The sequence below is a fragment of the Stegostoma tigrinum genome, chromosome 3 (genome assembly GCF_030684315.1).
Source record: "Stegostoma tigrinum isolate sSteTig4 chromosome 3, sSteTig4.hap1, whole genome shotgun sequence".
NCBI lineage: Eukaryota > Metazoa > Chordata > Chondrichthyes > Orectolobiformes > Stegostomatidae > Stegostoma > Stegostoma tigrinum.
Window position 1 is genome coordinate 55,386,230 of NC_081356.1, and position 20,640 is coordinate 55,406,869.

Genomic DNA, 20,640 nt, shown 5'->3' on the forward strand with positions numbered 1-20,640 from the left:
GATTCACAACTTATTGTTATAGGAATATACACTGAATGAATGTCCTGAATATACACTGAATTCTCCCTTGTGACTACCTCTGTCAAATTGACTGTCCTTTATATATGTGAAGATTTAAAGTCAGCAATAATTAATGACCTGCCTTGGTTACATGGCCTCGTACCTCATTTATTCTGTGTTCTACCATATAGCTGCTTTTAGGGGACCTACAGTATGTTTTTCCTGGTTTCTTCATATGTGTGGATTCTACATCATCTAATCCAAGATAACCTTCATACTTCATCCAGTACTAACAATGCTGGCCCTCTTGCCTGTCATTTTGAAAAGACCCATACGTTTAAATATTTTCATGCCCATCTGTCATCTCCATGTAAATGTGCCTCCACAGTGACTGATCGTAAAGGGCCACGCTCTCGTCAGATAGAGACGGCTGGTAGTGGTTTATCCAGAGGGTCACCATGCCTCAGGTGAGAGGAGAGGTTGAGAAGAAGAGTTTTCTTCACGGTAACCACGGCTGGTGTGGGAATTGATGACAGTCACTCTGCATTGCAAACCAACTGCCCAGCTTACTGAATTAACCAACACTCTATACAGTATGATCATGCCCATTAAGCTGTATTTGTGCCATTAATTCATTTATTTTGCTCTAAATACTATATGCATTCTATTAAAGAGCCATCAATTTTGCCATTTTTTTCTCCCTTTGACAGTAGACACTGTTGTTTTTCTATGTATCCTCTGCCTGCAATTAATTTGAAGTCCTCTCTACAGCCCCAGTTTTTTGATTCACTGGGACACTGGTCCCAGAATAGTGCCTACAACTGAAACTGTTTCCACCCGCACCAATCTTTTGACCCATGCATTATATAGAGTTAGTCATATACCACACGAACAGACTTTTTTCAGTCCAGCTAGTTCATGCCAAACATAATCCCCAGCTAAACTAGTCCCACCTGCCTGCTACTGGCCCACATCACTCCAAACCTTTCCTATTCATGTACTTATCTAAATGTGTTTAAAACTTTGTAATTGTACCCACATCCACTTCTTCCTCAGGAAATTCATTTGACATGCGAACCACCTTTGTGTAAAAAGAAATTTGACGCTCCATGTCTTTTTTTTTAAATCTGTATTGTCTCACCTTAAAAATAAGTCCCCCAGTCGTGAAATCCCCCATCCTAAAGAAAAGACACCTACCACTAACCCTCTTTAATTACTCTGTCTGTGGCTTAGTCAGTAATCCAAAGATTATTGCCTTAGAGATTCTGCTTTACAATTTGGCTCAAAACTGTTTAAATTCTGTCAGCAGAATTCCCTTTCTAGTCCTGACAGTGTTGGTTGTACCAACATGGTTGTTGACATGTAAATACTTCCCCCTCCCATTCTAAGTTCTTCTCCAACCTAACGAGAAGTTCTTTACCCTGGCAGGCAACATGAACCTTTTGGGCCTGCTGCTCACAGCTGCAAAGAATGATATCTATCTCCATAGTTGTACTGTCCTCTATCCCAACCACATTGCCCTAGTTGAATGGCACCCTATACCAAGGTTGTGTGATCAATTTGCTCATCCTCCCAGCAGTTCCCAATGTTGTCTGCACAGCTTGCAAAAACCTTTTTACTTTTAGTCTATTTCACAGTCTGAGGCTCCTTCATTATAATCCCCAGAGTCTTCACACTTGCTTCACTTGCAGTCACTCCTCCTGTACCTTGTCTCAGACTAGTTCTGAATTATCTAGTCTGAAGAGTGTGACCACCTCTGGATCAAAGTTTTAGGCAACTTTCCCTTCCCTGATGTAGTGCCTGCAGCTCAGACTCCAGATCCTCAAGTTAGCTATGAAATTCCTTGAGCTGCAAACATTTACATCTTCACTCTGGATCACATTTGTGCCCAGCAGCTTCTGCATGTTGTAACAACAACATCATCCATCCTGTCATCGCTATCGTATTTGATTTAATTTATAAATTAGTTATGCAAGATTCCCTGCTGTTTACATTTGAAATTAATGATGCTTGTTTGTAATTTTTCTAAAAAAAAAAGCCTTCTTTTAAAGAGGGAAGAACGACACTGGAGACCTAATCACAAATTGAAGACATTTTACTTCAAAGACTAGAAATGTTCACCAATCCAACTCATCATCAGCTTCTCTCCTTGCAGTTGCATCAAGCAGTGGTTCATGACATTACTGTGCAGCTGTTCTCAGCTCAGGTTGGCCTCTTGATCCATGCCTCTTATTCCGAAGATCTCAGCTCAAAGAATTTATTGCTTGCAGTAAATATTAATTAGTACCCCCCTAATCCCCTTTGTGCGAAATTCCTACTTTTGAACCAAATTTCCATCAATGTACTCATTCAACCTTCGTCTCAATCTGCTGAAGTCTCCCACACACTCACTGCGCTCCTTAAAGGGATGTTTACGGAAATATATGGTTAGACTTCACAATGCATTCCTCTGAATCATGGCAAAAGTGTTCAGTGAATTTCAATTGCCATCTACCCTGTCCTGCCTATCCTCAGTGCCTCAATTAACAGAACTGATGATAGCAGATGCACAGATGTGAGATACCATTACTTGGTGGCAAGTGAATTGGCGTAAGTAGCTTGTTAATTATGGTATGTGCGTCCAGTGAAATTTTCATTGAATCCTGTAGCAGTTTGTATTTGGTTTATGAATAGCATTAAATAAGTTACAAAAATTATAAAAGCTTGGGTGGGAAACATAATCTTAAAATTGACCATGGTAAATGTACGATAGTTGAGTTACTTTTAATCTTTTTCTAATCTGTGCTGTGCATTAAAATAAAATGAGAATTATTGATACTGTATTTCTGGTAACTATTGCAGTTACTTCAGGTGGCTGTATGGTCACTGGTCCTCATTTTTCTCCAAAGCTGTTGAATGAACAGAGTTGCAGTTGAGTGAATATAAGAAAGGGAAACTTGAATTTGATCAACATTATATTTCATGGGAATTTTTTTGTTTTGCTTTAAAATTGGAAGAATTAAGTTCCTTCATCTAATTTTTGTTTTTAGTATGGTAAGGAAAGTGTCCTAGAATACAGCATCAAAATTAATTCTGCAAAAATAGTAATTCAGCATCAGTATGTAACACAATGTTACCTATCTGATATATGAACTTTGAGTTTTTGCTTTGATATTTCTGGATACTGTCTCATTCCATTGGTCATCAGGTTCGCATAACAGTAATGTAATTGGAATACATAAGCGAGAGTCCTTTCCTTCAACTAATAAGTGCTATCAGTCTCAAAATAAGTAACGTATAATATAACATAGTACTGGAATTTAGCCTGGATGTTAAAAGTGATTTAAGTACAATTGAATTAGGAGCTTGGAATTGATACCTAATTGTTCTCTAATTGCATAGATTCGAGATCACAGGCCATCTGCTTTTAGTTTTGTGTCCATCCTGAGATCTGTATTGACCTATTGGATGGTGGGCCTACCATTATTGCTGAAAACTTTTCAAAGCTCTGAAATAAAATTGGAGTGCTTAAACTTTGTCCTTTATCTTGATTTATTAAAAGGTTTTTGGGTTTGCAAATTAATGCAGATACCCAGATTTATGAATCAAATGCAATGTTCTTGTGTCAGATTTTGGATGTTGTATGTGCTTGATCCTTTTATCATTAGAGGGTAAGGAGAGATTTTCTATTCTAATGGATAATTATTATTTGGTGATAATATCAGTACAATTTTCAGCGGAAATTCATGTCAAACACTTCTTTTTGAGGGAAGCTTTATTAAGTTGATGTTGCAATTTTAATACATTTGTCACTGTATGCTACTTGAATGCAGTCCTACAATGCTGAACAATAGGAGGCCCAATGGAGGAGGAATATCAATATGGAACACAATGTAAAAATAGTATAAATTGTATTGAACATTTCAGGTCAAGTGCCTTGCTTTATTTCAGTTATTATTTGTTTTTATTTCCTGTGTCTGAAGTATTTTGCTCCTGCAGACAGATCTTTAAAGACAAAAACAGGCAGCATTGGGCAATAAAATTGCAGCTGGGATAGTAGTTGGGCTAGAAGCATTTTAAGGAGGAATTTTGAAAGAGATGGCTGTGGATACAAGAACATTGTTAAGAAATTCTGAGGGCAAAAGGAAGATGAGACAGCAGTCAGAAATAACAGGATAAGTTTAAATGAAAGAATTATAATTACTATGATCAGGTTAGTATCAAGGTGTAGTTTTGAGTGTACGTATGCCATAATTGTGTGCACAAATTCTCCATTTTCTTTTCACATTTCACAAAATTTTAGTTTGTGCTTTGGAGGAATATTGAATACAACTGCTTTGAATGTTTAGAGTACTGAAAGTGTTACGCTTGGATAGAAATTAAAATAATTAAAGTTAATAAAATGTGAGGCTGGATGAACACAGCAGGCCAAGCAGCATCTCAGGAGCACAAAAGCTGACGTTTCGGGCCTAGACCCTTCATCAGAGAGGGGGATGGGGTGAGGGTTCTGGAATAAATAGGGAGAGAGAGAGAGGGAGGTGGACCGAAGATGGAGAAAAGAAGATAAGTGGAGAGAGTATAGGTGGGGAGGTAGAGAGGGGATAGGTCAGTCCAGGGAAGACGGACAGGTCAAGGAGGTGGGATGAGGTTAGTAGGTAGATGGGGGTGCGGCTTGGGATGGGAGGAAGGGATGGGTGAGAGGAAGAACAGGTTAGGGAGGCAGAGACAGGTTGGACTGGTTTTGGGATGCAGTGGGTGGAGGGGAAGAGCTGGGCTGGTTGTGTGGTGCAGTGGGGGAGGGGACGAACTGGGCTGGTTTAGGGATGCGGTGGGGGAAAGGGAGATTTTGAAACTGGTGAAGTCCACATTGATACCATTAGGTTGCAGGGTTCCCAGGCGGAATATGAGTTGCTGTTCCTGCAACCTTCGGGTGGCATCATTGTGGCACTGCAGGAGGCCAATGATGGACATGTCATCTAAAGAATGGGAAGGGGAGTGGAAGTGGTTTGCGACTGGGAGATGCAGTTGTTTGTTGCGAACTGAGCGGAGGTGTTCTGCAAAGCGGTCCCCAAGCCTCCGCTTGGTTTCCCCAATGTAGAGGAGGCCACACCGGGTACAGTGGATGCAGTATACCACATTGGCAGATGTGCAGGTGAACCTCTGCTTAATGTGGAATGTCATCTTGGGGCCTGGGATAGGGGTGAGGGAGGAGGTGTGGGGGCAAGTGTAGCATTTCCTGCGGTTGCAGGGGAAGGTGCCGGGTGTGGGGGAGTTGGAGGGCAGTGTGGAGCAAACAAGGGAGTCACAGAGAGTGGTCTCTCCGGAAAGCAGACAAGGGTGGGGATGGAAAAATGTCTTGGGTGGTGGGGTCGGATTGTAAATGGCGGAAGTGTCGGAGAATGATGCGTTGTATCCGGAGGTTGGTGGGGTGGTGTGTGAGAATGAGGGGGATCCTCTGGGGGCGGTTGTGGCGTGGGCGCGGTGTGAGGGATGTGTTGCGGGAAATACGGGAGACGCGGTCAAGGGCGTTCCACGCCCTTAACACTCTCTGCGTAAAGAACCTGCCTCTGACATCTGTCTTAAATCCATCACCCCTCACTTTGTAGCTATGCCCCCTTGTACAAGCTGAAATCATCATCCTTGGAAAAAGACTCTCACTGTCCACCCTATCTAATCCTCTGATCATCTTGTATGTCTCCATTAAATCCCCTCTTGGCCTCTTTCTCTCCAATGAGAATAGACCCAAGTCCCTCAGCCTTTCTTCATTGGGCCTGCCTCCAGACCAGGCACCATCCTGGTAAATCTCCTCTGCACCTTTCCAATGCTTCCACATCCTTCCTGTAATGGGGTGACCAGAACTGCATGCAATGTTCCAAATGAGGCCGCACTAGCGTTTTGTACTATACTGCAGAAGATGTGATAACGTAGGAACTGAAACATAATAGTTTCATGAAAGGATCAAAATACTATTCAGAGACATTATATTTGGTATTGCTGTTACATTAATGGATTGGGATCAAATTTTCACTCTTGGTATTATATATTTGCAAAACTGGAACAGTAAGTTGAGAAAATGCTCCAACGCGTTGAGACCATCTTAAACATTCATAGAATCTCAGTGTGGAAACAAGCCATTTGGCCCAACAAGTCCACACCAACCCTCACAGCATCACATCCCCCCTATAACCCACCGAACCTAAACATCCCTGAACACTACAGGCAATTGAGCATGGCCTATCCACCTAGCCTGCACAACTTTAGGCTGTAGGAGGAAAACGGAAGAAACCCATGGAGACACAAGGAAAATGTGCAAACTCCACACAGACAGTCGCCTGAGGGTGGAATTGAACCTGGTTCCTGAGGCAGCAGTGCTAACCTCTGAACCTCAGTTCACAACAAACAACTGCACCTCCCAGGCGCAAACCATTTTCACTCCCCCTCCCATTCTCTAGATGACATGTCCATCATGGGCCTCCTGCACTGCCACAATGATGCCACCCGAAGGTTGAGGGAACAGCAACTCATATTCCGCCTGGGAACCCTGCAGCCTAATGGTATCAATGTGGACTTCACCAGTTTCAAAATCTCCCCTTCCCCTACTGCATCCACACAACCAGCCCAGCTCTTTCCCCCCCCACCCACTGCATCCCAATACCAGTCCAACCTGTCTCTGCCTCCTTAACCGGTTCTTCCTCTCACCCATCCCTTCCTCCCATCCCAAGCCGCACCCCCTTCTACCTACTAACCTCGTCCCACCTCCTTGACCTGTCCGTCTTCCCTGGACTGACCTATCCCCTCCCTACCTCCTCACCTATACTCTCCTCTCTACCTATCTTCTTTTCTCTCCATCTTCGGTCCGCCTCCCCCTCTCTCCCTATTTATTCCAGAACCCTCACCCCATCCCCCTCTCTGATGAAGGGTCTATGCCCGAAACGTCAGCTTTTGTGCTCCTGAGATGCTGCTTGGCCTGCTGTGTTCATCCAGCCTCACATTTTATTATCTTGGATTCTCCAGCATCTGCAGCTCCCATTATCTCTGATACTAAAATAATTAAAGTCGTTGCTTTGTAAGTTATTACAATTGATTTTGCTTTTAAGGTAAGCTGTTCCATACTTGTTTTTCAGCAACAAGGAATTGGTCGGCCTAGCGTTTATCACGCAGTAGTTGTCATCTTTTTAGAATTCTTTGCGTGGGGACTGTTAACTACTCCAATGCTAACAGTAAGTATAGTATGTTTCAGGTTACATTGCTGCAAATTCTTGTTTAACTTAAACAAGTCTTTTTAGTCGATTATAAACATTTACTGAGAGTTTCCTGTTCCACAAAGAGAGAGTAACCCATTGATCTCCATTTTCAGTGTGAGTGAACGAATAGTATTGATTTTGAATATTGAAAGCCACGGCTATCGATGTTTCCATTTAGACTTCATTAGGCTCTGCATTATTTGAGACATGTTCCTGTTAGCTCATCCATGTGAGGTGGAAGCTGCTCAATTAACCCTGCCCTGAATTGTAGGGGAGGCCATCACGTCAGTGCAAAAGATAAAGTGGAACAGTCTTCAGCCAGAAGTGGTAAGTTAATAATCCACTTTGGCCTCTTCTTGAGGTCCCTAGCATTACAGATGCTAGTTTTCAATAATTCAATTTAATCTACATAATGGTTGAAGGCACTAAAAGGCGCAAAGGCTATTGCTTCTGATAACGTCCCAGAAATACTGCTGAAGACTTGTACTCTGGTACTAGCTGTGTCCCTCGCCATGCAGTTCCAGTGCAGCAATACACTTGTATCTAGCCAACAATATAGAAAAGTGCCTATACGTCTGGCACACCAAAGGTTGGACACATATTAGCCAGTTATTATCCTTTCAGTCAAGTCTCGTTTGTCAGCAAAGTGATGTCAGGAGTTATTGACATTGCTATCAGGTGAAAGTTGCAAAGAAATAACTTGCTTAGTTTGAGTTCTGCCAGGCTCACTTGATCCTTCTCTTGTTAAGTCCTGCTTCAATTATGGACAAAAGAGCTGGCTTCCAGAGGGAATTAGGGTGAAGGTCTCCCTGCTGCAGGAAGGATGTTGTGAAACTACCAAGTGTTCAGAAAGGTTTTATAAGAATGTTGCCAGGATTGGAGGGTTTGAGCCATAGGGAGGGGCTGTATGGGCTAGGGCTATTTTCGCTGGAGCGTCTGAGGCTGCAGGATGACGTTATTGAATTTCTTAAAAATCATGAAGGGCATGGATAGGGTGAATAGACAAGCTCTCTTCCCCTGGGTAGGAGAGTCCAAAATTAGAGGCCATAGGTATAAGGTGAGAAGGTGAAGATTTAAAAGGATCTGAGGGGCAGCTTTTTTCACGCTGAGAGTGGTGCATGTATAGAATGAGCCAGCAGAGGAGGTGGTGGAGGTGGTTACAATTACAACATTGAAAAGGCATCTAAATGGGTGTATGCATAGGAGGGATTTAGAGGGAAATGGGCAAAATGCTAGCAATGCGACTAGATTAATTTGGGATACCTAGTCAGCATGGACAAGTTGGACTGAAGATTCTGTTTTCGTGCTGTATATCTCTGACTCTGACTTCCCTTGCCATCAAGATGGCATTCCAACAAGCATGGCATCAAGGAGCCCTCAAAACTGGAGTCAGTGGGATTTGAGGGTATGTCTCTTCTGGCTAAAATCCTACATTGTACAAAAGAAGATGGTTGTGAGATTGGTCTTCTTTCCTCCATGATATTACTGTGGTAGCTCCTCAATATAATGTCCTAGGCCCACACATCTTCAGCTGCTTCATCAATGCCTTATCTCTATCGTAAGGTCAGAGTGAGGTTATTCACTGTGCAATATTCTGCATTCATGACCCTGCAGTTAATAAATCAGCCCCAAACCATATGTGAGAAGGCCTGATAACATCTTGTCTTGATCAGTGCCAAGTAGCAGTTGTGCCAAACAAGAATGAAACGTGATAATTTCCAACGAGAGAGAATCTGATTGTCGTCCCTTGACGTTCCATGATATCATTTTTGAGGAATCCCCAACCACCAAATTGTGGAAGTTACTAAGAAACTAGAAACAGAACTGGTCTAGTCATATCTATGGGCATAGCTCAGAAGCTAGAAATTCTGCAGCAAGTAACTCCTGTCCAGTCTCCACAACACGTGTTCGCCATCTACACGTCAGGAATATAAAAGAATGCTCTCTGATGGCCTGGAATGGTGTGATTCCATAAAATCTCAAGAAGCTCAACACCAAGCTGACAAATGCAAAAAAAAGCTTGTATAAAAGCTGCAGGATTGTTGTAACTCAGCTAGTTTATAAATAGTCTTCAAGGCAGAAAACCTGTCACTCCTTTCTTCTGTGACCTATATGGAATGACTCTCATTGATATTTAATACCTGTAGTGACAAAAGGAGTAAAGTCATATTTTAAATAAAGGCTAGGATGATGTTTATTTTCTTGTTTTCTTAGTTTTGTTGAAGATTTTGAATTGTCAACTGTGGCTCAGTGGGCACTCCTGCCTCCAAATCAAAATGTGGTAAATTCAAGCAGCATTCTTTGATTTTTGTGCTCAAAGTCCATGTTAAGACTCAAGTACCACACTCAAAACTACTGCACTATTGAAGTTGTTGCCTTTTTGGAAGAGATGTTAAATTGAGCCTCTTCTATTCTCAGATGTGGAAGATCCCATGGCACTTCTTCAGAAAAGACTGGAAGTTGTCCTAGTGTTTAAAAGAAAAGATCCTTTTTGTTGACGTTATCACAAAAACAGATTATTATCATATTGCATTTTATAGGAGCTTACTGTTTGAAAATTGGCTGCATGTATCTTAGGTTGCAACAGTATACATTTTGATTTGAGCTCCATTGGTTCTACAGAACTTTGGGGGAAATTCTGAAGTCATGGAAATATTATGCAAAAATATATGTTAAAGGACTACGTATTTAAATAAATGACCTTCAGACTTCAAAGAAAATAGAGCAGATATATAAATAGAATCCCCATAGTGTGGAAATAGGCCATTCTCCCAACAAGTCCACATCAATCCGCCAAAGAGCATCCCACCCAGACCCGTCCCCCTACCCTATCCCTGAATTTCCTGTGGCTTGTGCACCTAACCTACACATTCCTGAACACTGGGTAATTTAGCATGGCCAATCTACCTAATTTGCATATGTTTGGATTGTGGGAGGAAACCGGAGTGCCTGGCGAAAACCCAGAACATGCAAACTGCACAGACAGTCGCCCAAGGCTGAAATCGAATCTGGATCCCTGGTGCTGTGAGACAGTGGTGCTAACCACTGAGCCACCGTGCCACTATTACTGATTTATAAAGTTTTTCAGCAAAACTAATTTAGCATTTGTGAACATTGTGGTAAAAATGTGGATGCCACCAAAATAAGTTACAGTACCAAAAATTTGAAACTGCCGATGTTGAATTTTTCTTTTGAAAATCTAGGCATTATTTGTGTTCTACCGATTGCATATTTAATACCTTTTTCTTGACAGGTTCTGCATGAAACCTTCCCCAAACATACATTTTTAATGAATGGCCTTATTCAGGGTGTGAAGGTAAGAATGTTTGTGTAATTCAGTTTTCGGTTTAGCAGATTGAGCTGATGTCTGATTTTAATTCTCCAAATTGAGAGATAGTAATGAAGTATGAAAAATCCCAAATGTTCAATTGAATGGCTGAATATTAGTGTGTAATTGATGCCCTTTTTTAAAATTACAACTGTACCCAGCATCTCTGTACTTGTATTTAAATCTCGATTTACTAACTTTAGAACTTGGTTAAGCTGTATTTTGTTAATGCATTGCAGAGTTCATTCTGGAATAATTTTAGGCTCTCTTATGTTGCATGTGTTTTCTGACAAAACCACTGAACAGGCTGTAAAGAAGGTCTGTGCTGTTGCCATTTACTCTGTACCTCCATAACAGCCTGGGCATTGGTGATGGAGAGCGTAAGGTAAATGAACTGCTGAGATTCAACAAATGAGATGGAATACCCAGACAAATAATTGTGACAAGCTAAGCAAATGTGTGCAAAAATAAACTGATCTCTGCTGTCAGTGATAATTTGTTGTTCGATGTTCTTTTATGAATCTTTTACCCCCAATAACCTCCCAAATAATTTGGGCTGATCCAGTATTCGGGATATAACCGTGCCTATTGTATTTTAAAATGGTTGTGCCTGTTATTATTTTTAGTTTTGTATTTTGCAGTGCTGACTGCCTTGTGATGCAAGTGCTGCAAGTTCCATTTAAAATAGATTTTTTCATTTGAAGAAATGCAAACAGAAGAAAAAATAATGACATAATTTATTGAGCAATCCTATAATCTGTGTTCTGTCTCCTGTTCTAATCTAAATTTTCAGCAATTTTTCTACTGATCAATAAAGTCACTTTCATTTCAGTAATGTCGGCACTGAAACGGTGCAATACTTTGGTAGGTTGACCAATTTGGTAATTAAAACACATCAATACAAATGGCTTTAAGAATGTTGGTTAAGTGTTCAAACTCACTTGTAGAATTCAATAGACATTTTTTATAGCCTGTAAAAGGATCTTCATTCACACATCGTACCTACTGAGATTTGTTATGTTTTCTGGTTCCTACAAATTTGCAACAATCGCACTTGAATTTCAAACTTTTTCCAAGCTCTAGTGTTTGATTTCTTTGCGACTCTCCTTGCGTCTGATAGACTGAATCATCACTACTTGGCACTTGATTGCATTGCAGCAATAAAATGTGGCACCCAGAATGTGTATTCTCAAACATTAGTTCTTTTGCAAATAAAATAACAATACAATATCGTTAAAAACAAAACTTGGTTCTACCATTATAGCAATTCCAACTATTAACTTTTCTTTCATTTGCTCATGAAGAACTTGAATATTGTTGAGAAAAGAGTCACATTTTGTTGATACAGTCATCTGCACATTTACAACAAGACTAATGTAAAGTGGAATAACTTTTTGTATGTGAGAAGTTCAGAAATAGACTTTGATTGGCAGAGGTATTGCTATGGAGATTGTCTAACTGGTGTAATGAACAGAAGTACCTAAAAAATAGGAGGTTAGGTATCATTCCACCAAAGGCGCATTTCTCATGGAATCCAGCAAAAGTTGACTGCAGAGATTATCACCTGACAAAGGTATCTACTTGGTATACTTGTCATTAAAACTGAGCATATCAAATGTTGATGAAACTGCATGTAAGAAATGAGCTCCATCCTGGACTAAAATTTGCCTCTGAATTGGGGCAGTTAAATGATCTCCCTTTGACATCCCAGTTGGGGGAAAAAAATGAAGTGGGCCTTCTACTGTCGACTGCAACCCTAGCTTTGCTGGTCAGTATAGGCATTGGGATTCCTACATTCCCATGTGATACACAATTGGCTATGTCATCAACATTGTAAATGAAGTCCACACCATTCAAGTGCAAGCTTGAATGCTTGAATATGAATTTCAGTAACAATTTGATGCACTGCTTCCCAAAATCTGGTGGATTTTAACAAACAGCATGCCCCTTCAGCTGTTTACAGCAAGCAAGGTGCTCACTACACAACCAGCCAGCTTGCAAACTCAAAAGCACAATGTCTAACCACCTATGTAATTGGCAACTTGAACCAAATAATTCTGAGTCTGAGTCAGAGTCATCTAGCGTGGAAACAGACCTTTCAGTCCAACCATGCCAGCCATAATACCTTTCATGTCTGTCTTAAATCTTTCTCCTTGCATCTTAAAAATATGCCCCCAGACTTGAAATCTGTCACTCTTAGGGAAAAAACATTTACCGTCTACCTCCTCTTTACCTCTCATGATTTTATACACCTCCAAGTTTACTCCTCAACTTACTACCCTCCATCGAAAATAGTCCCAGCCTATCCAGCCTGGCTATATAACTCAAACCCTCCATTCGTGGAAAGATCTTGGTCAATCTCCTCTGAACCCTCTCCAACTTAATAACGTGGTGACCTCAACTGGACACAGTTTGATTGTTACCTGGGCTTTCATTCTGGTGTATTTGCATAATGAAAGTTAGGTACGTTGATGCAGAGGACCCTGTTCCTTTCAAATAGGCAGAACATGTACGAACTATGCCAGTTTCAACTTGACAAGATATGTGGCTGCTGGATTCGAGGCATTACTGTCATCAATGGACCAATCAGTGTCGGTGTGCCTCAAGTAAATTTAAAACATTTCATTAAAATTCCTGTCAGTCATCCTCCAATCAGCTCTCTCTTCTCATGCATGAGTTTAATTTGATATTCTTGTGAATGTTCTGATGGTTGCAAGAAGAAAATTTGTCCTTTTTCAGGAAAACTTCTAAATGTTTTCAAAGCTAAATGTTAGCTATTGACTTTACATAAATAAATCAAGCACCTTTTTCATTCTATTGTCTTTATTAAAATCTGGCCTGGATTTTTTAATGGCCAGGTTATTTTCCGATGTGTAAATGGAAGTTAATATGGGAATCCTGTGGAAACCCCAGCATATCAGACTACAGAAGAATTGCCTAGGAATTTGTATGTTTCACTGGGCAGTTCCCCGACGCCTGAAATTCTCAAAAGCTATCTAAATCTGAGAGATTGGGATGTTCTGCTGCAGTGAATAAGTAGTTACTTCGAATACATTAGATCATCTCCTGAATAACAATTAAACAGACCCCCCAACTACACTTCCCAAAACTCCTTAACACAGTATATGCATGCACATGCACTCTTACCCTGCAGTGTATGTAGATCTCTTATTTCCTTTGATGTACAATAATCAAGGCGTGAATTATAATCCTGCTTTGTCTACAAATTTACTCTGGCTGACCAGCTAACTTGTTGCCTCCGCTGTCATGAGACATTACAGTTGATACCAAATTTCAAATCATTAAATAGAGAAAATCTGTGCTTGGGATCTCACTTAGTCATTGTGAGAATGTCTTTGTCTTTTTTTCTGTCAGTTAAGGTCTCTATCCCTTCTCCACCGACCATGGATTTATAGCCTTTTGAGGTATAGTACTCAGCTTAATGGTGTGCCATAGTCAATTTAAGCTTTGTACTGAGTTAGGTAATGGCGGCAGGGTTATTATTTGTAACATTAAAACTAACTTAGCCAGTCTGCTCACCAGCTAAGGAGAGAAAGTTTGCTGCATTCTTCTGATTTCAAATGTGATGAAATAGATTTTAAACACCACTTAGATTTCACTTAAGATTGGAAAGTAATGTCCATCTTTGAAAATTTACTTACAACACTTAAATTTTAAGAACTTTAATTTGTTGTTCAACCAGGATTGCAGGCCTTATCTTCATACCTTATGTTGTCAGCAACCTCATGCCTGAATTTATTGAAGCAATACAGTTTAATTTTGTTTTCTTTTTCCTTTTTTAGGGTTTTTTATCATTTATGAGTGCTCCACTGATTGGTGCTTTATCTGACGTGTGGGGGAGGAGATCGTTTCTTTTACTGACAGTATTTTTCACATGCGTCCCAATTCCTTTAATGAGGATAAGTCCATGGTAAGGATTGTTTGTTTGAATGATGGAATCACATAGTTTTCACATGTAATCAGATAGCACCTGAGAGGGCGGTTCGTGGTGGAAAAATTACACTTTCTCATTTTGATTGCCTTTCCATGTGTAAAAAAAGGATAGTTGATAATGGGTTGATAACTATCCCGGAAATGAAATACATCTTTAGACATGTTGCATTGTGTTTCAGATTGCCTTGTGACGAAATGCAGTGTGTAACAGATGATAATTCAGTGGTGAGGTGTTTTACTTAAAAATAAAACTTCGCATTTGTAATCAAATGGAAGTTGCGGGGGGAGGACAGTATGAAAGTTTTGGCCTCATATCTCAAGAAGAATGTACTGGCCCTGGAGCAGGTTCGGAGGAGGTTCCCGAGAACGGTCCCAGGAATGAAAAGCTTAACATATGAGGAATGTTTGAGGACTCTGGGACTACACTCACTGGAGTTTAGAAGGATGAGGGGTGGGGGGTGGGGGGGGGGTGTCGAATTGAAACTTACAGAATACTGAATGGCCTGGACAGAGTGAGTGTTAGGAAGATGCTTCCATTGGTAGGAGAGACTAGAACCCAGGGGCACAGCCTTAGAGTAAAGGGAAGACCTTCTAGAACAGAGATACGGAGAAACTTTTTCAGCCAGAGAGTGGTGAATCTATGGAATTCACTGCCACAGAAGGCTGTGGAGGCCTCGTCATTGAATACATTTAAGACTGAGATAGATATGTTCTTGATTATCAGGGATCAAGGGTTATAGGGAGAAAGCGGAAGAATCAGGTTGAGGAACTTATCAGCCGTGATTGAATGGCAGAGCAGACTTCGTTGGGCCGAATGGCCTGATTTCTGCTCCTTTGTCTTATAGTCTTATGGTCTTTAGAGCTCCGCTTTTAAATAGCTTTTAACTTTTCCATCAAACAAAACCTGATACTGCCCACTTGGACCCTGTGTGTTTCTTTTATAGATCTTTGTCATCCAAAAACATTGTCCGTATTTGCTCCTTCCAAAATTGCTCTGACGCTGTTCCGAAATTAATCAAAGTTCTCATCTGCCTTTGAAAAATTTAGGCTTGACAAAATGTACATCCTGAGTTGCAGCATCAGTGCTGTGTGTACGTGGAATTGCAGTGCTCTTGAAATATCATATGTTTCCTACGTGAAATGAAAATCCAAAAAGACTGTAAAATTGTTTTATTTATTATTAGGTTGAGGGCATCACCATCTAGGCCAGCATGTGTTGCCCATCTCTAAATGCTCAGAGACCGGTTAGGAGTCAGCCAAATTGCTATGGGTCTGGAGTTGCAGCCAGACCAGGTGAGGATGGCAGATTTCTTTCCCTAAAAGGGAATTTTGTGAACCAGACAGTCCATAACAATTACATGATTTCCATTAGGCTAGCTTTATTATTCCAGATTTTGATTGTGTTTAAATTTCACAGTCTGAACCCATTTTGCTAGAGCATTGACTTGGGCCTTTTGCACGTCCATTGACACGACCACTACACCACCATATCCCCTTGTGAATGTCTCTGTCTCTGTTTTTGGGCTCAATTCTAATCTTAAAATTGTTTTTCAAGAGGGAGGTTTTGATTCAAACCTTTTAATGTCAAATGTTTAAAACAAAAGTATAAATTTAAATTAATTTTGCAGTTAATTTCTCGTGCTCCTTGTCTTACTCTTGTCTCTACTTGTTTTTATAGGTGGTATTTTGCTGTTATCTCGGTGTCTGGTGTTTTTGCAGTCACTTTTTCGGTAATATTTGCATATGTAGCAGACATTACTCAAGAACACGAGAGAAGTACAGCATATGGGCTGGTAGGATATACTTTCATGTAAATGAAACTTTGGTTTTGCATTTTTTTTTAGTTGCCTTTATAAGTTCTTTTTATTGTTGACATTCTGTCTTTTTGTTGTCTTTTGATTCCTGACCCCAGTCCTGGTTGGGAATCTGAGTCATAACTGTCTTTGACTAAGTAGCAAAGTGGTATACCATAACACTGCAGAAATAGATTTTCACTTTTTCCCATGACAGTTCCACCCAAACCTGTAATATTGTTCCCCTGGAAGATTAACAGTAGACTCTTGATTCTAAAACCCATCTTCTGTTGTGTGGCTCAGTCCGTGAAACTTTCTCACCTGACTCAAGAAACCATTAATCATCATGTAGGCTGATATATCAATGTAGTGCAAAGAGTGATGTACTGTCAGAGGTAACATCTTTTCTATAACTTTGCAACTGAATGTAAAAGAAGACCCAGCACACTCTTGAAGAGTAAGAGAGCTATTTCCCCCAAGTGGCCTGGCTGATATTTATTCCTCAGTCAACACTGAAACAAATTAGCTGTTGTTGTCTCATCATTGGGACACTACTTATTACATTTTCTACAGCATTAACAATCACTTGAAAAGGCAGAAAAACACCTAGGAATATCTCCAGGTTGCAAAAGCTACTCGATAAATGTGAGTCCTTTTCTTTCTTTACCAGTCAAATGCAGTTTTTCTTCATATCAACCTTTTGAATATAAACAAGTATGATATCATTTCTGAAGAAGGGTTTAGGCCTGAAACGTCAGCCTTCCTGCTCCTCTGATGCTGTTTGGCCTGCTGTGTTCATCCGGCTCAACTTCCTTTGTATCAGAGATAAAATGGTGTATTGTTTTAAAAAAGGGATTTCATTATTGTACCTTAACTGAAATGTTTCCATATAAGTAGTTGGAGGAATATACATACATTTCATGTAATTGTACAATAGGATGCAAGGTTTCTAATGCACATTGGACTGGTGGTGAAGAGAACAAGAGCTGATAACTCAGAGTCCCTACAGTGTGGAAACAGGCCTTTGGCCTAACAAGCCCACACTGACCCACAGAGCATCCCACCCAGGCCCACCCCCCCCCCCAAAAAAAACCCACCTAATCTACACATCCCCGAATACTACGGGCAATTTAGCATGGCCAGTCCACCACCTGCACATCTTTGGACCGTGGGAGCAAACTGGAGCACCTGGAAGAAACCCACGCAGACACTGGGAGTGTGTACAAACTCCACACAGTTGCCCAAGGATGGAATTGAACCTTGGTCCCTGGCGCTGTGAGGCAGCAGTGCTAACCACTGAGTCAACATGCTGCCCGAATTAGTTCTGACTAGCTTTTCCATAACACTAATAACCTGAAAATTGCTGTGTTTGGTATTGAGAAATTTGAGTTTTCACATTTTAAAACAAAAATCCAAGCATACTCTGTCATATTTGGGCAGTCACTGCTTGTTAAATCATGCTGTTCTTGGGAATATTGCACTCAGCAGGAGCGTTGTTGGAGAAAGATTTAATTGTACAGATGTATTTAATTATACTCAATGCAAACAGCAATTTCCACTCGTTGTTTTTCTTGAAATGTGACCTGCGGTAGGTATCTGGGAACACTGTGCAAACAGTAACCTAACTTACTGCTGTATGTACCGACACTGGAACATTGTGAAGACAGTAATTGCATGCTCTTTCTTGGGTTTATCAGGAAATAAACATAATTTAACACAACTAAAGGTAAACAAAGCAGAATGATAAATCAATTCTTTTTGCATGTTTTGGCCTCTTCAAAATCTAAGTTCTGTACAGTTCTTATACTTGCTTGGTGAAACTCTGCAAATTGAGAAAATCATTGCCTCCTGGCCGTACAGTTGTAGGGGAATAGTGATTATATTACCAAAAACAATCACTTTCTTTCTTTTGAATGCTGAGCTGAGACAAAGGAGAAGTGAGTATGGGCATATAAGGCCATAAAGTATGTTACCAGCATTTTGTTTATAAATTAGAGGTTTAAAACTAAGTAGTCAAAAGTAACTAACAAGTAGGTAAAAAATATTGTTAGGTCACAAAATGTTCGATGTTTTGAATTAATCATTATAGAAGGAACTTCTAAAGCTTCTAGTTTCTCTAGAATAGTGCAAGAGATTCTGTGAAACTCCAGATTCTGGGACAGTTTCTAGTACAGTAGTTATCCTAAACGCAATAGTTGCATTCTTGAGTGACCTCCCACTGTAGAAAATTGTGCTAATGGGAAATTGCTAAAGGAAGTTGTTATACCTGTACAGCAGAAGGTTCACGTTATCCAAACAGCGTCCACTAGTCATCAATTGTGTGACTGCTGATTGGCATTAATGAAACACTCGTTACAGCAGAACTACCTGTATGAGAATTTCATTGATTTTAAATTGTGAGTAGTTTAGGTAGCTGAAGAAATCTCTGCCATACCTTCCTAAACGTAATCATGGGCTAGGATATATGCATGCCGTTGTTCTAGGGGGAGGCATAACATAGTGTCATTATCACTAGATTATTAATCCAGAGACCAAGGTAATGTTCTGGGGGCATGCACTCAACCTGCATGTACTCCTACATTTGACTTGGTCTGACCTCCATATGACTCCGGACCAATAGCAATAGGGTTGATTCTCAACTGCTCTCTGGGCAGTTGGAAATTGGCAATAAATGCCAACCTAGCAAATAGTGCTCACATCCTGTAAATGAATTAAGAAAATAAATTGAGGGGCAGTACCTCGAGAGAGAGATAGCTGAAGAGGAAATGACAACTACGCAGAGGTCAGTGATAAGGTCAGTGGTATTCGTTTAGTTTATTGTGAACAAAGAGAAACAATGAAATTTCTTGACTGGAGATTGTTCCATGTTCCAACAACTGAGTGGCTGAGGGAGAAACCGTTAAATATTCTAAAGGAAAAAAATTGCATGTTTGAAGCGGATGATGATACTGGGGAGGATAGAGGGCAGGGTTTTGTTGATTATTCTAGCAAATGACCAGCATAGACAAGCTGCCCTAATTGACACAAGAAAAAGAAGTCAGATTTGGCTGTTCAGTCCTTGAGTCTGTTCTGTTATTCAGTAAGCTCGTGGTTGATCTGATTGTGGCCTTAATTCAACTTAACTGTTGGACTCCAATGACCCTCCATTTCCTTCTGCTACAAATTGATATCAATTCTACAGAAAACTACCCATTATAAATGTTTCAAAGTTGCCTATAAACTCCAGACAATCTTTCTTGACAATCTCTTCACCTATGAACGAGACATTTCACAGTTGTGAAGTTAAAGATCATGGACCACAGATATTCAATTAATGTTTTCAGTGATTCAGTATTATCTGCATTTAACACTAGATTAAATTTGCCCCATGACATCCATTCAGTTGCCACCGGTGAGTTGCCCTCCTATGTAATTTGGAAATCTTATTTCACATTCATTGAGGCAAGCTATTCCAATAAGCTATCAAGTGACCACTAAGCTAACCACATCAAATTCAAGGAATCCTAGAATAGGCAGAGCATAGAAGGAGACCATGTAGGTTGTCATGTTATTGTTTGCAGTCTGCAAGAGTAAACCACAATTTCAACGCTCTAACCCTTTCTGCCTAGCCCTGAAATTCTTAACTTAGCCAAATCCCTTTCAAAAGCCATGGTTGAATCTGCATCTACCACATAGTCATCCTAATGATGCCTACAGTTCTTCTGTTCACTTAAGTAAGTACCTGTCTTGTCTTGTGCTTCTTGAGCCTGACACCAGTGGTTACCTCGTACTGTCCCAACTCTGCTGATGAATCACTCCTTCTCTGTGTATTAATTAAAACTTGGGGAACAACACACTGATAGTAGAACAGATGAAGAGTATACTCAGAGTGGGTGGGAGATTCTTCATTTCTTGTTAGCATCATAACTGACCAAACTGACCTTATTGTGAAGAACCTGTAGCCAAATTGGATTTGCAAAAGGTGGCATGAGTACCAACTAGAGTGGCAAACCTGCTTAATTTTTGTCAATCTACATGTCTCGGGAGTTGCTACCTGTGGAGCTCTTAAGTCCTGATTCTTTATTAGGATGCATTCCATCGTGTTGTGGGCTGCTTAAATGGTATTGATTCAAAAAGTAGACAGCCATAAATTGTATTCTGCCACAATCTGTAAGGTGGTAGCCAAGTATATTTCTCTGAGACATTATCATTAGTCCAGAGGAACATTTTGAGGTCAAAAATGCAGCTGAAAATAAAAACCATCCTGGTGAAGCTACAACATTAAACTGCATGGTATGGAAGAGTTTAGCAATCAGGACTAACATCAGACTGCGGTGTCCAACTGTAAATAGCGAAGGGCACT

At 40.4% G+C, this 20,640-nt stretch overlaps 1 protein-coding gene across 2 annotated transcripts in view; it reads left to right on the plus strand.

Annotated features, from left to right (window-relative positions):
• Positions 1-20,640, plus strand: part of mfsd14ba (major facilitator superfamily domain containing 14Ba) — an 80,727-nt gene that overhangs the window by 23,933 nt on the left and 36,154 nt on the right. For both annotated transcript variants that reach the window (XM_059644610.1, XM_048527466.2), the window contains exons 2-5: positions 7,104-7,199; positions 10,477-10,539; positions 14,355-14,482; positions 16,184-16,298. In XM_059644610.1, coding sequence (XP_059500593.1) covers positions 7,104-7,199; positions 10,477-10,539; positions 14,355-14,482; positions 16,184-16,298 — 402 coding nt within the window. The remainder of the gene's footprint in view (positions 1-7,103; positions 7,200-10,476; positions 10,540-14,354; positions 14,483-16,183; positions 16,299-20,640) is intronic.